The 18,336-nt window shown below is 48.7% G+C and overlaps 1 protein-coding gene across 1 annotated transcript; it reads right to left on the bottom strand.

The window, feature by feature from the left end:
* Nucleotides 1–6,056: 6,056 nt before the first annotated feature.
* LOC149433048 (ecto-ADP-ribosyltransferase 5-like) lies at nucleotides 6,057–17,435 on the bottom strand. Its single transcript, XM_089664714.1, has 5 exons — nucleotides 17,359–17,435; nucleotides 12,407–13,154; nucleotides 11,080–11,121; nucleotides 8,217–8,285; nucleotides 6,057–6,169 (listed from the first exon to the last, which is right to left on the bottom strand). Exons 1-5 carry the CDS (start codon nucleotides 17,419–17,421, stop codon nucleotides 6,057–6,059), a joined length of 1,035 nt encoding a protein of 344 aa, XP_089520840.1. The 5' UTR covers nucleotides 17,422–17,435.
* Nucleotides 17,436–18,336: the final 901 nt, after the last annotated feature.

Below are 18,336 nucleotides of genomic sequence, written 5' to 3'. Positions count from 1 at the left end.
CACACTCCTGACCCCTGCACTCTGCGTGTTACACACGCCTGACCCCTGCACCCTGTGTTACACACGCCTGACCCCTGCACCCTGTGTTACACACGCCTGACCCCTGCACTCTGTAGAGCAGAAACACAATGCGTTTCCAGGCAGCAGATCCCGGAGCCGTGCAGTTTGGAACGCTTTGCTGGCAATACTTTTCTGCGTTTTGCAGCCTTTTCAGATGAACGGAACATCAAATCGCAGGAACTGTCACGTTGCGGTGTGACCCGACCCGAGTACAGGACTGTCAGTGTGCGGTCACCCCGAGCGACTGGGGGAATGAGACCGCATCGCATGAACAGGAATGTCAGGAAACGGGAGAGAAAACGCACCGCAACGCATCAAACATTTACCAAAACGCACTAAAAATGATCCGGAACGCATCAGAATCACTTACAAAATGCACCAAAAGGACCAAAAACGCACCGGAACGTCCCAATTTAAATTGAAGAAACATAGAGGGGGGGGGGGGAATGAACCAAAACGCACCAGAACACGCCAAAAATGCACAAAAAAATGAACTGGAACACATGTTCCTATTTAAATGAAAGAAAATGAGAGAGGGGAAAAAATGGACCGGAACACACCAAAAACGCATACATATTTTACAAAAACGCACAAAAAAATGCACTGGAACGCACATGTCCCTGTTTGAATTAAAGAAAACGAGAGAGTGGTAAAAAATGAACCGGAACGCATCAAAAACGCACCGGAACACACCAAAAACACTTACAAAATGCATCAAAAGGACCAAAAATGCACTGGAATGCACAAAAAAACGCACCGAAACGTCCCTATTCAAATTGAAGAGAGGGGGAAAAGAACCGAAACGCATCAAAAACGCACCGGAACACGCCAAAAACACGCTAAAAATGCACTGGAACGCACGTCCCTATTTAAACTAAAGGAGGGGCCTATCATCGTGCAGGAAGGACATTCATGCGTTTTGCATTTTTTGTGGGGGGGGGGAGTGACAATGTTGCTAGGAGGAGGGGCCTGTCGTCGTGCAGGAAGGACATTCATGCGTTTTGCATTTTTTGTGGGGGGGGGGGGAGTGACGATGTTGCTAGGAGGAGGGGCCTGTTGTCATGCAGGAAGGACATACATGCGTTTTTCATGCGTTTGATGCAATTCCATTAAAGTCTATGAAGGCAAAAAAACCGCGCCGAGCTGCGTGCAAAAAAAAAACAAACCCCGCCCCCGCCCTTCCCGATCAGCGCAGTGCAGGAAGCCGCATGGCCATGGAGGGGACCCCGCAGGAGGTAAGGGTGACATAGGGGTGCAGTGCAATAAAGAGGCGTGGCCCGGAACCCCTCAATCACATGGTCTTGTTAGCAGGAAGACGCAGGCCCCCAGCAGGCGGGACTACGAAGATTCTGGGTGTGTCTTCATGTGGTGAGGCTGCACTTTACAGTCTTCTCGTCACTCCTCGGTCCCCACCACAGGAAGTCCTTAGAGGAAGAAAGCGACCACGGCTGCCATCAGCGAGGTGAGGAAGGCGGTGCCGGGGAGGAAGGCGGGCCCCGGGGGAGCTGCAGAAATAAATGCGATTGGTCAGATTCACAGACACAACACTGGGGGGAGGGGGGGGGGACTATGGCCCTCCAATCAGAGAGAAGTGTTGGATGGGGGGGAGGGACGGGACCCCCTGCCTGGTTTTTATAGCTGTCCTACTCTACGTGTCCTGGTGACCACCAACACCGAGAGTGAACGAAAGTCTCCAATTTTGGGTTGTCACCAGAACAGGACAATGGGGGCACAGGTTCACTATCCTCTCACTTCCTGTTTTGGGGACACCTAACATGGGTATAGCCCTCCCTTTCGGCTTTAATGCTACCTAAAGGAAGTGGATTAAAGGCGCTGGAACTGCAGAGTCTACCCCTCCCTCCTTTTAAAGATCCTGGGACCCCATAGAAGACCTGGGCACTCAATAGAAGATCCAGGGACACCATAGAAGACCTGGGCACTCAATAGAAGATCCAGGGACACCATAGAAGACCTGGGCACTCAATAGAAGATCCAGGGACACCATAGAAGACCTGGGCACTCAATAGAAGATCCAGGGACTCCATAGAAGACCTGGGCACTCTACAGAAGATCCAGGGACTCCATAGAAGACCTGGGCACTCAATAGAAGATCCAGGGACTCCATAGAAGACCTGGGCACTCTATAGAAGATCCAGGGACTCCATAGAAGACCTGGGGCACTCCATAGAAGATCCAGGGACTCCATAGAAGACCTGGGCACTCTACAGAAGATCCAGGGACACCATAGAAGACCTGGGCACTCTACAGAAGATCCAGGGACTCCATAGAAGACCTGGGCACTCTACAGAAGATTTAGGGACCCCATAGAAGACCTGGGCACTCTATAGAAGATCCAGGGACCCCATAGAAGACCTGGGCACTCTACAGAAGATCCAGGGACTCCATAGAAGACCTGGGCACTCTACAGAAGATCCAGGGACTCCATAGAAGACCTGGGCACTCTACAGAAGATCCAGGGACTCCATAGAAGACCTGGGCACTCTACAGAAGATCCAGGGACTCCATAGAATACCTGGGCACTCTACAGAAGATCCAGGGACCCCATAGAAGACCTGGGGCACTCTATAGAAGATCCAGGGACTCCATAGAATACCTGGGCACTCTACAGAAGATCCAGGGACTCCATAGAAGACCTGGGCACGCTATAGAATATCCAGGGACTCAACAGAAGACCAGGGGCACTCCATAGAAGATCCAGGGACTAAACAGAAGACCTGGGCACTCCATAGAAGATCCAGGGACTAAACAGAAGACCTGGGGCACTCCATAGAAGATCCAGGGACTAAACAGAAGACCTGGGCACTCCATAGAAGATCCAGGGACTAAACAGAAGACCTGGGCACTCCATAGAAGATCCAGGGACTCACCGGAAGACCTGGGGCACTCTACAGAAGATCCAGGGACTCCATAGAAGACCTGGGGCACTCTATAGAAGATCCAGGGACACAACAGAAGACCTGGGCACTCCATAGAGGATCCAGGGACTCAACGGAAGACCTGCGGCACTCCATAGAAGATCCAGGGACTCAATGGAAGACCTGGGGCACTCCATAGAAGATCCAGGGACTCAACAGAAGACCTGGGCACTCAATAGAAGATCCAGGGACTCAACAGAAGACCTAAGGCACTCAACGGAAGACCTGGGGCACTCCATAGAAGATCCAGGGACTCAACAGAAGACCTGGGCACTCAATAGAAGATCCAGGGACTCAACAGAAGACCTAAGGCACTCAACGGAAGACCTGGGGCACTCCATAGGAGATCCAGGGACACAACAGAAGACCTGGGGCGCTCAACGGAAGACCTGGGGCACTCCATAGAAAATCCAGGGACTCAACAGAAGACCTAAGGCACTCAACAGAAGACCTAAGCACTTCATAGAAGATCCAGGAACTCAACAGAAGACCTGGAGCACTCCATAGAAGATCCAGGGACTCAACAGAAGACCTGGAGCACTCCATAGAAGATCCAGGGACTCAACAGAAGACCTGGAGCACTCCATAGAAGATCCAGGGACTCAACAGAAGACCTGGAGCACTCCATAGAAGATCCAGGGACTCAACAGAAGACCCGAGGCACTCCATAGAAGATCCAGGGACACAACAGAAGACCTGGGCGCTCAATAGAAGATCCAGGGACACAACAGAAGACTCAGGGCACTCCATAGAAGACTCATTTGTGTGTGGGCGCTTGGTGGAGTTCGCCATTAGTAGCCAGTAGATTATAGAGATCCCGCCCCCACCCTTCCTTGGCCTATGGCTGGGTAATACCATTTTTTCATATAATGACTGAGGGTTGGTGAGCATCTCAACATCTACTGATCTTCGAGTCCACATACTTAGTCGCCTCAAGCCCCGAAGAAGGAGCTTAGCCACCGAAGCGCGTTGGTTTCCGAAAACACTTTGCCCTTACAATTTGGACTCTAATTTTATGGTGTGGCCCTCCAATTCTAGACTCATGATAGCATACATCGTGGGGTTACGTTGAGGTTTGGGGGTAGAGGCTACACTAAGATTTAGGGGTTCAGATCTACACGGGAAATGATTTGCCCTGCTAAGATCTCCACCAATGAGGAGCAGTAGTTAGTCACTAAACAGATGGAACAAAGGGCTCCCTATGGAGGCAGCTACACAAGTGATGAGTTGCAGCATCTTGGAACCACCAAGATTGGAACATTGTGCGATTACGAGGGATTTGGTGGTATTGCATGCTACTTGTGTCGCTTACTCCATAGGGAGCCATTTGTTCCATCAGTTTACTGAGTAATTGCTGATCCTAGTGATTGATTTCTAGATACGACCTAGGTTCGGCTTGGGGGTAAAGTTGGTGTTCTGGGTTACAATTAGGAGGGGAGGCTGAGGTTCTGGGTTAGGTTTAGAGGGGAGGCTGAGGGTCTGGGTTAGGTTTAGAGGGGAGGCTGAGGGTCTGGGTTAGGATTAGAGTTGAAGTTGAGGTTCTGGGTTAGGTTTAGAGGGGAAGTGGAGGGTCTGGGTTAAGTTTAGAGGGGAGGTTGAGGGTCTGGGTTAGGTTTAGGGGTAACGTTGATGCTCTGGGCTAGGTTTAGAAGGGTGGTTGAGGTTCTGGGTTAGGATTAGAGGTGAGGTTGAGGTTCTGGGTTAGGATTAGAGGTGAGGTTGAGGTTCTGGGTTAGGATTAGAGGTGAAGTTGAGGGTCTGGGTTAGGTTTAGAGGGGAGGTTGAGGTTCTGGGTTAGGATTAGAGGGGAGGTTGAGGTTCTGGGTTAGGATTAGAGGTGAAGTTGAGGGTCTGGGTTAGGAATAGAGGGGAGGTTGAGGTTCTGGGTTAGGCTTAGAGGGGAGGTTGAGGTTCTGGGTTAGGTTTATGGGTGAGGTTGAGGTTCTGCGTTAGGATTAGAGGTGAGGTTCTGGGTTAGGTTTAGGGGTAAAGTTCAGGTTCTGGATTAAGTTTAGAGGGAAGGTTGAGGTTCTGGGTTAGGTTTAGAGGGGAGGTTGAGGTTCTGGGTTAGGTTTAGAGGGGAGATTGAGGTTTTGGGTTTGGTCTAGAGGGGAGGTTGAGGTTCTGGGTTAGGTTTAGGGGTAACGTTGATGCTCTGGGCTAGGTTTAGAGGGGAGGTTGAGGTTCTGGGTTAGGTTTAGAGGGGAGGCTGAGGGTCTGGGTTAGGATTAGAGGGGAGGCTGAGGGTCTGGGTTAGGATTAGAGGGGAGGCTGAGGGTCTGGGTTAGGTTTAGAGGTGAGGTTGAGGTTCTGTGTTAGGATTAGAGGGGAAGTTGAGGTTCTGGGTTATGTTTAGAGGTGAGGTTGAGGGTCTGGGTTAGGTTTAGAGGGGAGGTTGAGGTTCGGGGTTAGGAATAGAGGGGAGATTGAGGTTCTGGGTTAGGTTTAGAGGGGAGATTGAGGTTCTGGGTTAGGTTTAGGGGTAAAGTTGATGCTCTGGGTTAGGTTTAGGGGGAGGTTGAGGTTCTGGATTAGGTTTAGAGGGGAGGTTGAGGTTCTGGGTTAGGTTTAGAGGGGAGGTTGAGGTTCTGAGTTAGGTTTAGAGGGGAGGTTGAGGTTCTGGGTTAGGTTTAGAGGGGAGGTTGAGGTTCTGAGTTAGGTTTAGGGATGAGGTTGAGGATCCTGAGTATATTTAGGGGAAAGGTTGAGGTTCTGGGTTAGGTTTAGGGATGCACTTGAGGTTCTGGGTTAGGTTTAGGGATGCACTTGAGGTTCTGGGTTGGGTTTAGGGATGAGGTTGAGGTCCCTGAGTATATTCAGGGGAAAGGTTGAGGTTCTGGTTTAGGTGTAAGGTTCAGGTTTTAGGTTAGGTTTAGCAAAAAGTTGAAGTCCTTGGCTAGATTTAGGGGTACATTTGAGATTAGTTTGGGGGTAAAGTTTATGTTCTGGGTTAGGTTTGGGGGGGTTCCTGAGTAGATTAAGGGGTAAAGTTGAGATTGGTTTGGGGGTAAAGTTGATGTTCTGGGTTAGGTTTTTTGGGGGGGGGGGTCCTGAGTAGATTTAGGGGTAAAGTTGAGATCCTGTGTTAGTTTTGGGGGTAAAATGATGTTCTGGGTTAGGTTTAGGGGTGAGGTTGAGGTTCTGGCTTAGGTTTAGGGATAAGGTTGAGGATTCTGAGTAGATTAAGGGATGAGAGTTGATGTTCTGGGTTAGGTTCACGGATGAGGTTGAGGTTCCGGTTTAAGTTTAGGGGTGAGGTTGAGGTTCTGGCTTAGGTTTAGGGGTGAGGTTGAGCTTCTGGCTTAGGGTTAGGGGTGAGGTTGAGGTTCTGGGTTAGGTTTAGGGTTGAGGATTCTGAGTAGATTTATGGATGAGAGTTGATGTTCTGGCTTAGGTTCACGGATGAGGTTGAGGTTCTGGCTTAGGTTCACAGATGAGGTTGAGGTTCTGGCTTAGGTTTAGGGGTGAGGTTGAGCTTCTGGCTTAGGTTTAGGGGTGAGGTTGAGGATTCTGAGTAGATTTATGGATGAGAGTTGATGTTCTGGCTTAGGTTCACGGATGAGGTTGAGGTTCTGGCTTAGGTTTAGGAGTGAGGTTGAGGTTCTGAGTTAGGTTCATGGATGAAGTTGAGGTTCTGGCTTAGGTTTAGGGGTGAGGTTGAGGTTCTGAGTAGATTTAGGGGTGAGAGTTGATGTTCTGGCTTAGGTTCACGGATGAGGTTGAGGTTCTGGCTTAGGTTTAGGGGTGAGGTTGAGGTTTTGAGTTAGGTTCATGGATGAGGTTGAGGTTCTGGCTTAGGTTTGGGGATGAGGTTGAGGATTCTGAGTAGATTTAGGGGTGAGAGTTGATGTTCTGGGTTAGGTTTAGGGATGAGGTTGAGCTTCTGGCTTAGGTTTAGGGGTGAGGTTGAGGTTCTGGGGTAGGTTCACGGATGAGGTTGAGGTTCTGGCTTAAGTTAAGGGATGAGGTTGAGGTTCTGGCTTAGGTTTGGGGATGAGGTTGAGGATTCTGAGTAGATTTAGGGATGAGAGTTGATGTTCTGGGTTAGTTTCACGGTTGAGGTTGAGGTTCCGGTTTAGGTTTAGGGATGAGGTTGAGGTTCTGGCTTAGGTTTAGGGGTGAGGTTGAGGTTCTGGGTTAGGTTTGGGGATGAGGTTGAGGATTCTGAGTAGATTTAGGGATGAGAGTTGATATTCTGGGTTAGGTTCACGGATAAGGTTGAGGTTCTGGCTTAGGTTTAGGGATAAGGCTGAGCTTCTGGCTTAGGTTTAGAGGTGAGGTGGAGGTTCTGGGTTAGGTTTAGGGATGAGGTTGAGGATTCTGAGTAGATTTAGGGATGAGAGTTGATGTTCTGGGTTAGGTTCACGGATGAGGTTGAGGTTCCGATTTAGGTTTAGGGGTGAGGTTGAGGTTCTGGCTTAGGTTTAGAGGTGAGGTTGAGGTTCTGGCTTAGGTTTATAGGTGAGGTGGAGGTTCTGGGTTAGGTTTAGGGATGAGGTTGAGGATTCTGAGTAGATTTAGGGATGAGAGTTGATGTTCTGGGTTAGGTTCACGGATGAGGTTGAGGTTCCGATTTAGGTTTAGGGGTGAGGTTGAGGTTCTGGCTTAGGTTTAGAGGTGAGGTTGAGCTTCTGGCTTAGGTTTAGAGGTGAGGTGGAGGTTTGGGGATGAGGTTGAGGATTCTGAGTAGATTTAGGGATGAGAGTTGATGTTCTGGGTTAGTTTCACGGTTGAGGTTGAGGTTCCGGTTTAGGTTTAGGGATGAGGTTGAGGTTCTGGCTTAGGTTTATAGGTGAGGTGGAGGTTCTGGGTTAGGTTTAGGGATGAGGTTGAGGATTCTGAGTAGATTTAGGGATGAGAGTTGATGTTCTGGGTTAGGTTCACGGATGAGGTTGAGGATACTGAGTAGATTTAGGGGTGAGGTGAAGGTTCTGGGTTAGGTTTGGGGGGGTGAGGTTCTGAATAGATTTAGGGGTAAAGTTGTGATCCTGTGTTAGTTTTGGAGGTAAGATTGTGATCCGGTTTAGGTTTAGGAGTGAGGTAGATGTTCTGGGTTAGGTTTAGGGGAAAAGTTGAGGTTCAAAAATTGAATTTAGGGGTACAGCTGATGTTCTAGGTTAGGTTCAGTGGTGAGGTTGATGCTGTGGGTTGGGTTGAGGTTCTCAGTTGAGTTTTTGGGTTTCGGATTCGGATTGAGTCTCTATAGCCACACCCCCTTACCTGCACTGAAAATCACCTCCGACATGTTTCGCAGCCACGCCCCTCTGTTAGACCATGTGGTGTTACCCCCTGGAAGTCAGACATAGAGAACAATACGATATCGTCACTTCATTCATCAGAAAGAGAGAAAACCAGAGAACACCCACACAGGCCTAAACACAACCTACAAATTCAGATGCAGAGACTGAAATATCTCTAACCTAAACCCACCTAACCCCCAACCGTAACCTAAACCCACCTAACCCCCAACCGTAACCTAACCCTAAACCCACCTAACCCCCAACCGTAACCTAACCCTAAACCCACCTAACCCCCAACCGTAACCTAACCCTAAACCCACCTAACCCCAACCGTAACCTAACCCTAAACCCACCTAACCCCCAACCGTAACCTAAACCCACCTAACCCCAACCGTAACCTAAACCCACCTAACCCCCAACCGTAACCTAACCCTAAACCCACCTAACCCCCAACCGTAACCTAAACCCACCTAACCCCCAACCGTAACCTAACCCTAAACCCACCTAACCCCAACCGTAACCTAACCCTAAACCCACCTAACCCCCAACCGTAACCTAACCCTAAACCCACCTAACCCCAACCGTAACCTAACCCTAAACCAACCTAACCCCAACCGTAACCTAACCCTAAACCCACCTAACCCCAACCGTAACCTAACCCTAAACCAACCTAACCCCAACCGTAACCTAACCCTAAACCCACCTAACCCCAACCGTAACCTAAACCCACCTAACCCCCAACCGTAACCTAACCCTAAACCCACCTAACCCCAACCGTAACCTAACCCTAAACCAACCTAACCCCAACCGTAACCTAACCCTAAACCCACCTAACCCCCAACCGTAACCTAACCCTAAACCCACCTAACCCCCAACCGTAACCTAAACCCACCTAACCCCCAACCGTAACCTAACCCTAAACCCACCTAACCCCAACCGTAACCTAACCCTAAACCCACCTAACCCCCAACCGTAACCTAACCCTAAACCCACCTAACCCCAACCGTAACCTAACCCTAAACCAACCTAACCCCAACCGTAACCTAACCCTAAACCCACCTAACCCCAACCGTAACCTAAACCCACCTAACCCCCAACCGTAACCTAACCCTAAACCCACCTAACCCCCACCCTCACTTTTAACACTCAACCAAGCTCCAATTTAACCTAACCCTAATCCTAACCCCAAATAAACATTGTCACAACCCCAACCCTAATGGATCCTTAGCCAACCTATCCTCCACCCTAATGGATCCTTAACCAACCTATCCTCCACCCTAATGGAACCTTAACCAACCTATCCTCCACCCTAATGGATCCTTAACCAACCTATCCTCCACCCTAATGGATCCTTAACCAACCCATCCTCCACCCTAATGGAACCTTAACCAACCCATCCTCCACCCTAATGGAACCTTAACCAACCTATCCTCCACCCTAATGGAACCTTAACCAACCCATCCTCCACCCTAATGGAACCTTAACCAACCTATCCTCCACCCTAATGGATCCTTAGCCAACCTATCCTCCACCCTAATGGAACCTTAACCAACCCATCCTCCACCCTAATGGATCCTTAACCAACCTATCCTCCACCCTAATGGATCCTTAACCAACCTATCCTCCACCCTAATGGAACCTTAACCAACCCATCCTCCACCCTAATGGATCCTTAACCAACCTATCCTCCACCCTAATGGAACCTTAACCAACCTATCCTCCACCCTAATGGATCCTTAACCAACCTATCCTCCACCCTAATGGATCCTTAACCAACCCATCCTCCACCCTAATGGAACCTTAACCAACCCATCCTCCACCCTAATGGAACCTTAACCAACCTATCCTCCACCCTAATGGAACCTTAAGCAACCCATCCTCCACCCTAATGGAACCTTAACCAACCTATCCTCCACCCTAATGGATCCTTAGCCAACCTATCCTCCACCCTAATGGAACCTTAACCAACCCATCCTCCACCCTAATGGATCCTTAACCAACCTATCCTCCACCCTAATGGATCCTTAACCAACCCATCCTCCACCCTAATGGATCCTTAACCAACCTATCCTCCACCCTAATGGATCCTTAACCAACCTATCCTCCACCCTAATGGAACCTTAACCAACCCATCCTCCACCCTAAAACCAACCCAACCTTGACACGACCATAGGCCTAATCCCAACACCAATCCTAATCATAACACAACGCCTGAGAAACCCAGACAACCCCAAACCCCGACACCCCACACCCCGACAACCCCAAACCCCGACACCCCACACCCCGACAACCCCAAACCCCGACAACCCCAAACCCAGACAACCCCAAACCCCGACAACCCCAAACCCAGACAACCCCAAACCCCGACAACCCCAAACCCCGACAACCCCAAACCCCGACAACCCTAAACCCCGACAACCCCACACCCCGACAACCCCAAACCCAGACACCCCAAACCCAGACAACCCCAAACCCCGACAACCCCAAACCCAGACAACCCCAAACCCAGACAACCCCAAACCCAGACACCCCAAACCCAGACAACCCCAAACCCAGACAACCCCAAACCCAGACAACCCCAAACCCAGACACCCCACACCCCGACAACCCCAAACCCCGACAACCCCAAACCCCGACAACCCCAAACCCCGACAACCCTAAACCCCGACAACCCCACACCCCGACAACCCCAAACCCCGACAACCCCACACCCCGACAACCCCACACCCCGACAACCCCAAACCCAGACAACCCCAAACCCCGACACCCCACACCCCGAGAACCCTGAAACCCCAAACCCCGACACCCCAAACACCCTACAGTGAGGATGACGGGACACTTACCTGAGGTGACACAACCGTCCACCGATGTTCTGGAGCGTTCACCTAATGATAGAAAGAGAAATGGAAATATTTGAAAGGGGTTGTAACCTGCTGAAGGGTATTCTGATGGTGCCGAGTTTCCTGGTCTGTGTTCAATATGAGGGATTCCCACCATCCCTGTGCTGAGTTCCTGGGTCTGCACACCCGCTGTGCCCATTAGGAGAGGTTCTCACCCTCCCTGTGCTGAGTTCCCGGGTCTGTACACCCGCTATGCCCATTATGAGGGGTTCCCACCATCCTTGTGCTGAGTTCCCGGGTCTGTACACCCGCTGTGGCCATTATGAGGGGTTCCCACCATCCCTGTGCTGAGTTCCCGGGTCTGTACACCCGCTATGCCCATTATGAGGGGTTCCCACCATCCCTGTGCTGAGTTCCCGGGTCTGTACACCCGCTGTGGCCATTATGAGGGGTTCCCACCATCCCTGTGCTGAGTTCCCGGGTCTGTACCCCCACTGTGCCCAATATGAGGGGTTCCCACCATCCCTGTGCTGAGTTCCCGGGTCTGTACACCCGCTGTGGCCATTATGAGGGGTTCCCACCATCCCTGTGCTGAGTTCCCGGGTCTGTACGCTCGCTGTGCCCATTATGAGGGGTTCCCACCATCCCTGTGCTGAGTTCCTGGGTCTGTACCCCAACTGTGCCCATTATGAGAGGTTCCCACCATCCCTGTGCTGAGTTCCCGGGTCTGTACACCCACTGTGCCCATTATGAGGGGTTCTCACCATCCCTGTGCTGGGTTCCCGGATCTGTACACCCGGTGTGCCCATTATGAGGGGGTCCCACCATCCCTGTGCTGAGTTCCCGGGTCTGTACACCCGCTGTGCCCATTAGGAGAGGTTCTCACCATCCCTGTGCTGAGTTCCTTCTACTGTCACCACTGTCGGGGCACTAATAATTCCCCTAAAGCCAGTGATTGGACATTGCATGCCCCCACTGATGCCAGGACATTGTCTACTCCCGATGGCCACAGTCTGGCCCCCCTAAAGTCTGAAGAACAATGAACTGGCCCTTGGTTTAGAAGGTTTGGAGACCCCTGCTCCTCAGCCTTTCTACCAAGACCATTGCTACTTGCTGAAGGAGTGGGCAGTCCTAGGCAGGCACCCTACGTAACGTCCACATGTGACATGGAGCCTCCATGATCACTGCAACCCAATGAATACAAGGGGTGGGCCGGGGGCAGTGAGGCTGGGGAGCAAAGGGTTGCCCTATGGTTCCTGGTTGGTTTGGGTGCAATATCGGCATCCTTTCAGACTGTAAGTTGTACGCAGTGGAGGCCAGAGAGACCTACCTTGAATAAATGCACAGTTGAAGTTGCTGCACCATCTTCCTGTGCTGGTCAGATGGAACTCATTGACATCTCTCTGAACTTCCCTGACGGTGAAGACCTCATAGCCTGGGAACACCACCTCCTCCTCATGTGGATACTCCGAGAACTTGTCTACGGGGACTCCAGAGCAGCCCAGCACAGTGAAGAACGAGGCGTTGCCATTCTCATAGGCTACAGACCAATTGGAAGATGTATGGAGAAAGTGACCAAACTTGACCTTGGTGGTTCCACTGGGCAACCAGTACTGGACATCTTCGTACCCTTGATATGTAGTCTGAAGGTCCCCCTTGCAGTCTTGGTATAAGAGCTGCAGAGCCACCGTCAGATAGAAGTGCAGGAATTTGAAGTGGAAATGGTCCACGTAAGCTCTGTACGACTTTCCTGCGGACCTCACGGCCTTGTTAAAGTGGTCTCGAATAAAACCTGTGTAGGCCACTAAAGCAACTCCATGGAGGTCACCGAAACCTTGAGGGAGATTAGTGCCAACCGAATCCTTAATCTTCATACTCCATATCCTCTCCGCTTCCTTCCAGGCTCTCTGGAAATTCTTGTTGGTGGACATTTCAGCTTTTAAAATGCCTTGTGCTTCAATCTGGTGCTCCATGGCTTGTCGGCAGCCCAAGTACTGGTCATCGAACGCCTCTTCCGCAAGGCCCAATTCTTCATGGTCAAACTCTGCAGGAGGCCACTCTTCCAGGTCTTCTTCCCCCTGACAACCAGATAACAATTTTAGCAATGATATCTTTCGGAGTACTCTCAACCGAACGCAGCGTTGACTCTCGTCAATGGTTAGGACCAAAAGTTAAGTCGAGGTTTTGGCATTACCATGTAGGGTTCGTTTTTAGGGTTTTGGAATCAAGGGTTAGGCTGAGGTTGGGGGGTTTTAGGTAAGAGTTGGGGTAAGTTCATAAGAGAGAGGTCACTGGAGAAGGGAAGATCTAAGGAACCAGGCGAAGAGGGAGACCGGCTACTAGGTGGTTGGACACCTAGGCTACAGCCGTGAGGATGACTTTGGAGGATCTCACCATTCTAGCACAAAGACATCTTCTTTTTTCGGAGCTCCTAGCCATCAAGTCACCAGGACTCAGATTCCAGTTGATGGCACTTAATAAAGTTTGGTATTAGGGGGTTCGGTTGATTTTGGTTTGTGTTCGGCTTTAAAATAAGGTGTAGGGTTACAGTGGGCGACGTTGGCTATGGTTGAGTTGGGTTGCAGGTTGGAGATTGGGTGTGACAGGGTATAGGATTAGGTATAGCCATGGTCTCCAACTTCAGTCCTCATATACCCCCAAATAGGCCATGATTTGGGAATTTCCCTTAGATAAATCGTCTCTCGTAAATACCAAACCATTCGCATTGATTTAAAGAACCTGTTCAAGTTGGAGGAACCCCTGAAAACGTGACCTGGCTCCTGGAGGACTGAGGTTGGGAACCAACGAGGTAAAGGTGTAGAAGGTGACTCCAGTGCCATAAGCTGCAAGGTTAAACCACAAAAGTCGCAAAGCAGGACTTTGGGGTCACAGCCGTGTGAACTGAGCCTTACGGTAACTTGCGTTGGGTTTGGTTGGTTTTGGGGTGGGTTTAGTTTGGTTGGTTTTGGGTTGGGTTTGCTTAGTTTTGGTTTGGATGGTTTGGTTTTGGGTTGGGTTTGGTTTGCTTGGTTTTGGGTTGGGTTTGGTTGGTTTTGGGTTGGATTGGGTTTGGATTGGTTGGGTTTGGTTTGCCTGGTTTTGGGTTGGGGTTGGTTTTGGGTTGGGTTAGTTTTGGTTTGAGTTTGTCTTGTTTTGGGTAGGGTTTGGGATTGGTTTGTTTGGTTTTGGGTTTGGTTGATTTTGGGTTGGATTGGGTTTGGTTAGTTTTGAGTTTGTTTGGTTTTGGGTAGGGTTTGCTTTGGTTGGTTTGGGGTTGGATTGGGTTAGTTTTCGGTTGGGTTTGGTTTGTTTTTGGTTTGGTTAGTTTTGCGTTGGGTTTGGTTGATTTTGGGCTGGGTTTGGTTAGTTTTGGGTTTGGTTGGTTTGGGGTTAGGGTTGGGTATGGTTAGTTTTGGGTTGGGTTTGGTTGGTTTGATTTTGGTTTGGGTTTGGTTGATTTTGGGCTGGGTTTGGTTAGTTTTGGGTTAGGATTGGTTGGTTTCGGGTAGGGTTGGGTATGGTTAGTTTTGGGTTGGGTTTAGTTTGTTTGCTTTTGGGTTGGGTTTGGTTGGTTTTAGGTTGAATTGTGTTTGGTTTGGTTGGGTTTGATTGGTTTTTGATTGGGTTTGGTCGGTTTGGGGTTTAGTTGGCTCTGGTTTGGTTTTGGGTTGTGTTTGGTTGGTTTTGGGTTGTGTTTGGTTCGGTCGGTTATGTGTTGGGTTGGATTGGGTTTGGTTGGTTTTGGGTTGGGTTTGGTTGATTTTGGGCTGGGTTTGGTTAGTGTTATGGACCACCTGGTGTACTCTAGCAGTCCCCAGGACAGGATTCCCCAGAGTGCGGAGTCTAAGCCCCAGTCCGCTTGTTCACCAGAGCCCCTGATGGTGGGGATGGGCTTGGAGCGGACAGTGACCAGGTCGCGGCCCCTGAGTACACCCACCTGAGGTAGAGGAATCACCAGAGGTAATGACAGGTAGAGAGCCTGACGTGAAGAGGCAGACAGGTCTGGAGAGTAGCAGCTAATCCGTGCGGGTCGGATGGATGGCTGAGCAATAGCGTGGTCAAACGAGCCAGGTCGGTAACAGAGGGGTCAGCGTGGTACAAGGCAGCAGGCAGAAGAATAGTCAGGTCACTCGCCGGGGTCGGTACCAGTAGTTCAGATCAGGTAGGGATATCCAAAAGAGAGGTCAAACTTAGCCAGGGGTCAGAGCAGGAGAAGTCAGCAGAGGTCAGGTCCAGGCAGGTCAGCAACGACTCTCAAACAACGGGAACACAGGAACCAGATCAGACCATACGGCAACTTGTGACTGTGCAGGGCTGGTTTAAGTAGCCCGCCCTGCACCTGACAGGCGCAGCCTAGGTCCTAGTGCCTGCCCAGCACCATCATAGGTGACGGGTGCGCCTGGGTCCTAGTGCCCTGATGCCTGCATGTCTTGACAGACACCTACGCATGTGCAGACCCATGCGTCGCGATGGTCCCTGACAGTTAGTTTTGGGTTGGGTCTGGTTGGTTTTAGGTTGAATTGTGTTTGGTTTTTGGTTGGGTTTGGTCGGTTTGGGGTTTAGTTGGGTTTGGTTTAGTTGGCTCTGGTTTGGTTTTGGGTTGTGTTTGGTTGGTTGGTATTGGGTTGGATTGGGTTTGGTTAGTTTTGGGTTGGGCTTGGTTGGTTTGGGGTAGGGTTGGGTATGGTTAGCTTTGGGTTGGGTTTGGTTTGGTTGGTTTTGGGTCGGGTTTGGTTGTGTTGGGTTGGGTTTGGTTAGTTTTGGGTTGGGCTTGCTTGGTTTGGGGTAGGGTTGGGTATGGTTAGCTTTGGGTTGGGTTTGGTTTGGTTGGTATTGGGTTTGGTCAGTTTTGGGTTGGGCTTGGTTGGTTTGGGGTTGGGTATGGTTAGCTTTGGGTTGGGTTTGGTTGGTTTTGGGTTGGGTTGGTTTTGGGTTAGTTTTGGTTTGGTTGATTTTGGGTAGGGCTTTGTTTGGTTGGTTTTTGGTTAGTTTTGGTTTGGGTTTGGTTTGGTTGATTTTGGGTAGGGTTTGGGTTTGGTTTGTTTGCTTTTGGGTTGGGTTTGATGGTTTTGGGTTGAATTGGGTTGGTTGGGTTTGATTGGTTTTTGGTTGGGTTTGGTCGGTTTGGGGAAGGGTTGGGTATGGTTAGCCTTGGGTTAGTTTTGGTTTGGGTTTGGTTGATTTTGGGTTGGGTTTAGGTTTGGTTTGTTTGCTTTTGGGTTGGGTTTGGTTGGTTTTGGGTTGGATTGGGTTTGGGTTTGATTGGTTTTTGGTTTGATTGGTTTTTGGTTGGGTTTGGTTGGTTTTGATTTGGTTTTGGGTTGTGTTTGGTTGGTTTTGGTTTGGGTTGGGTTTGGGGTTGGATTGGGTTAGTTTTGGGTTGGGCTTGGTTGGTTTGGGGTAGGGCTGGGTATGGTTAGCTTTGGGTTGCATTTGGTTGGTGTTGGTTTGGTTTTGGGTTAGTTTTGGCTTGGGTTTGGTTTGGTTGATTTTGGGTAGGGTTTGGGTTTGGTTTGTTTGCTTTTGGGTTGGGTTTGATGGTTTTGGGTTGAATTGGGTTGGTTGGGTTTGATTGGTTTTTGGTTGGGTTTGGTCGGTTTGGGGAAGGGTTGGGTATGGTTAGCCTTGGGTTAGTTTTGGTTTGGGTTTGGTTGATTTTGGGTTGGGTTTAGGTTTGGTTTGTTTGCTTTTGGGTTGGGTTTGGTTGGTTTTGGGTTGGATTGGGTTTGGGTTTGATTGGTTTTTGGTTTGATTGGTTTTTGGTTGGGTTTGGTTGGTTTTGATTTGGTTTTGGGTTGTGTTTGGTTGGTTTTGGTTTGGGTTTGGTTGGTTTTGGCTTGGGTTTGATTGGTGTTTGGTCGGTTTGGAGTTGAGTTGCGTTTGGCTGGTATTGGATTGGTTGAGTTGGGTTTGGTTGGATTGAAAGTTCAGGTTTGGATATGTTGCATTATATTTAGAAATAAAACAAATTAAGGTTGAGAAGATGAATGATTTGGGTTTATTTTCTGGGATTTCAGTTGAACTGTGGTGTAGAATGAAGGTTGAGGTTCAGTTGAGGGTTCAGGGGTCATGTAGGACGAGTGTTGGGAATGATGGGTAAAGGTTTGCACTGATACGTAGGATCCAGAATAGGGTGTACAATGAGGGAACAGATGAAGGTTGGGGGTCAGTGGGTTGATCTGAGATCCGGCCAAAGCCAACTACACACCACTTTTGTAGGAGTGCCGAGAGACGAGGAGAGGACAATCCCCCCAAGTACTAGAGTCATCCCATGACACCTACCTCCACCTTCACCGTCAGGACGAACAGACAGAAGATGGTAAGAATTCTCCGGAGACGACTCATCTTGATGGGTACAAATACCATCTACCAGGAGAAACGCATGAAATGGTCATTTCAAGGCGGTCAACACTGTGACAAGCAATAGTGACAGGTCCTCTTTATGGAGGGATCGGGGGGCTCCATCATCTGATCACATACTTTCCCATTTATAGATTGACATTACAATATGTCACAATGTACATTATATCCCATTCTATTCTATTCTATCACATTACAATATGTTACAACGTACATTATATCACATTCTATTCTATTCTATGAAATTACAATATGTTACAATTTACATTATATCCCATTCTATTCTATTCTATGAAATTACAATATGTTACAACTTACATTATATCACATTCTATTCTATTCTATTCTATTCTATGAAATTACAATATGTTACAATGTACATTATATCACATTACATTCTATTCTATTCTATAACATTACAATATATCACAACATACATTATATCACATTCTATTCTATTCTATTCTATAACATTACAATATATCACAAACATACATTATATCACATTACATTCTATTCTATTCTATAACATTACAATATATCACAAACATACATTATATCACATTACATTCTATTCTATGACATTACAACATACATTATATCACATTACATTCTATTCTATAACATTACAATATGTTACAATGTACATTATATCACATTCTATTCTATTCTATTCTATTCTATGACATTACAATATATTACAACGTACATTATCTCACATTCTATTCTATTCTATAACATTACAATATATCACAACATACATTATATCCCATTCTATTCTATTCTATAACATTAATGTTACAATGTACATTATATCACATTCTATTCTATTCTATTCTATTCTATGACATTACAATATGTTACAATGTACATTATATCACATTCTATTCTATGAAATTA

This window comes from Staurois parvus, unplaced genomic scaffold, assembly GCF_062004578.1.
Source record: "Staurois parvus isolate SC_StPar_1 unplaced genomic scaffold, SC_StPar_1.0 ptg002006l, whole genome shotgun sequence".
In the NCBI taxonomy this organism is placed as follows: domain Eukaryota; kingdom Metazoa; phylum Chordata; class Amphibia; order Anura; family Ranidae; genus Staurois; species Staurois parvus.
The sequence above is the reverse complement of the archived record's forward strand: the minus strand, read 5'-3'. Positions and strand labels throughout refer to the sequence as shown.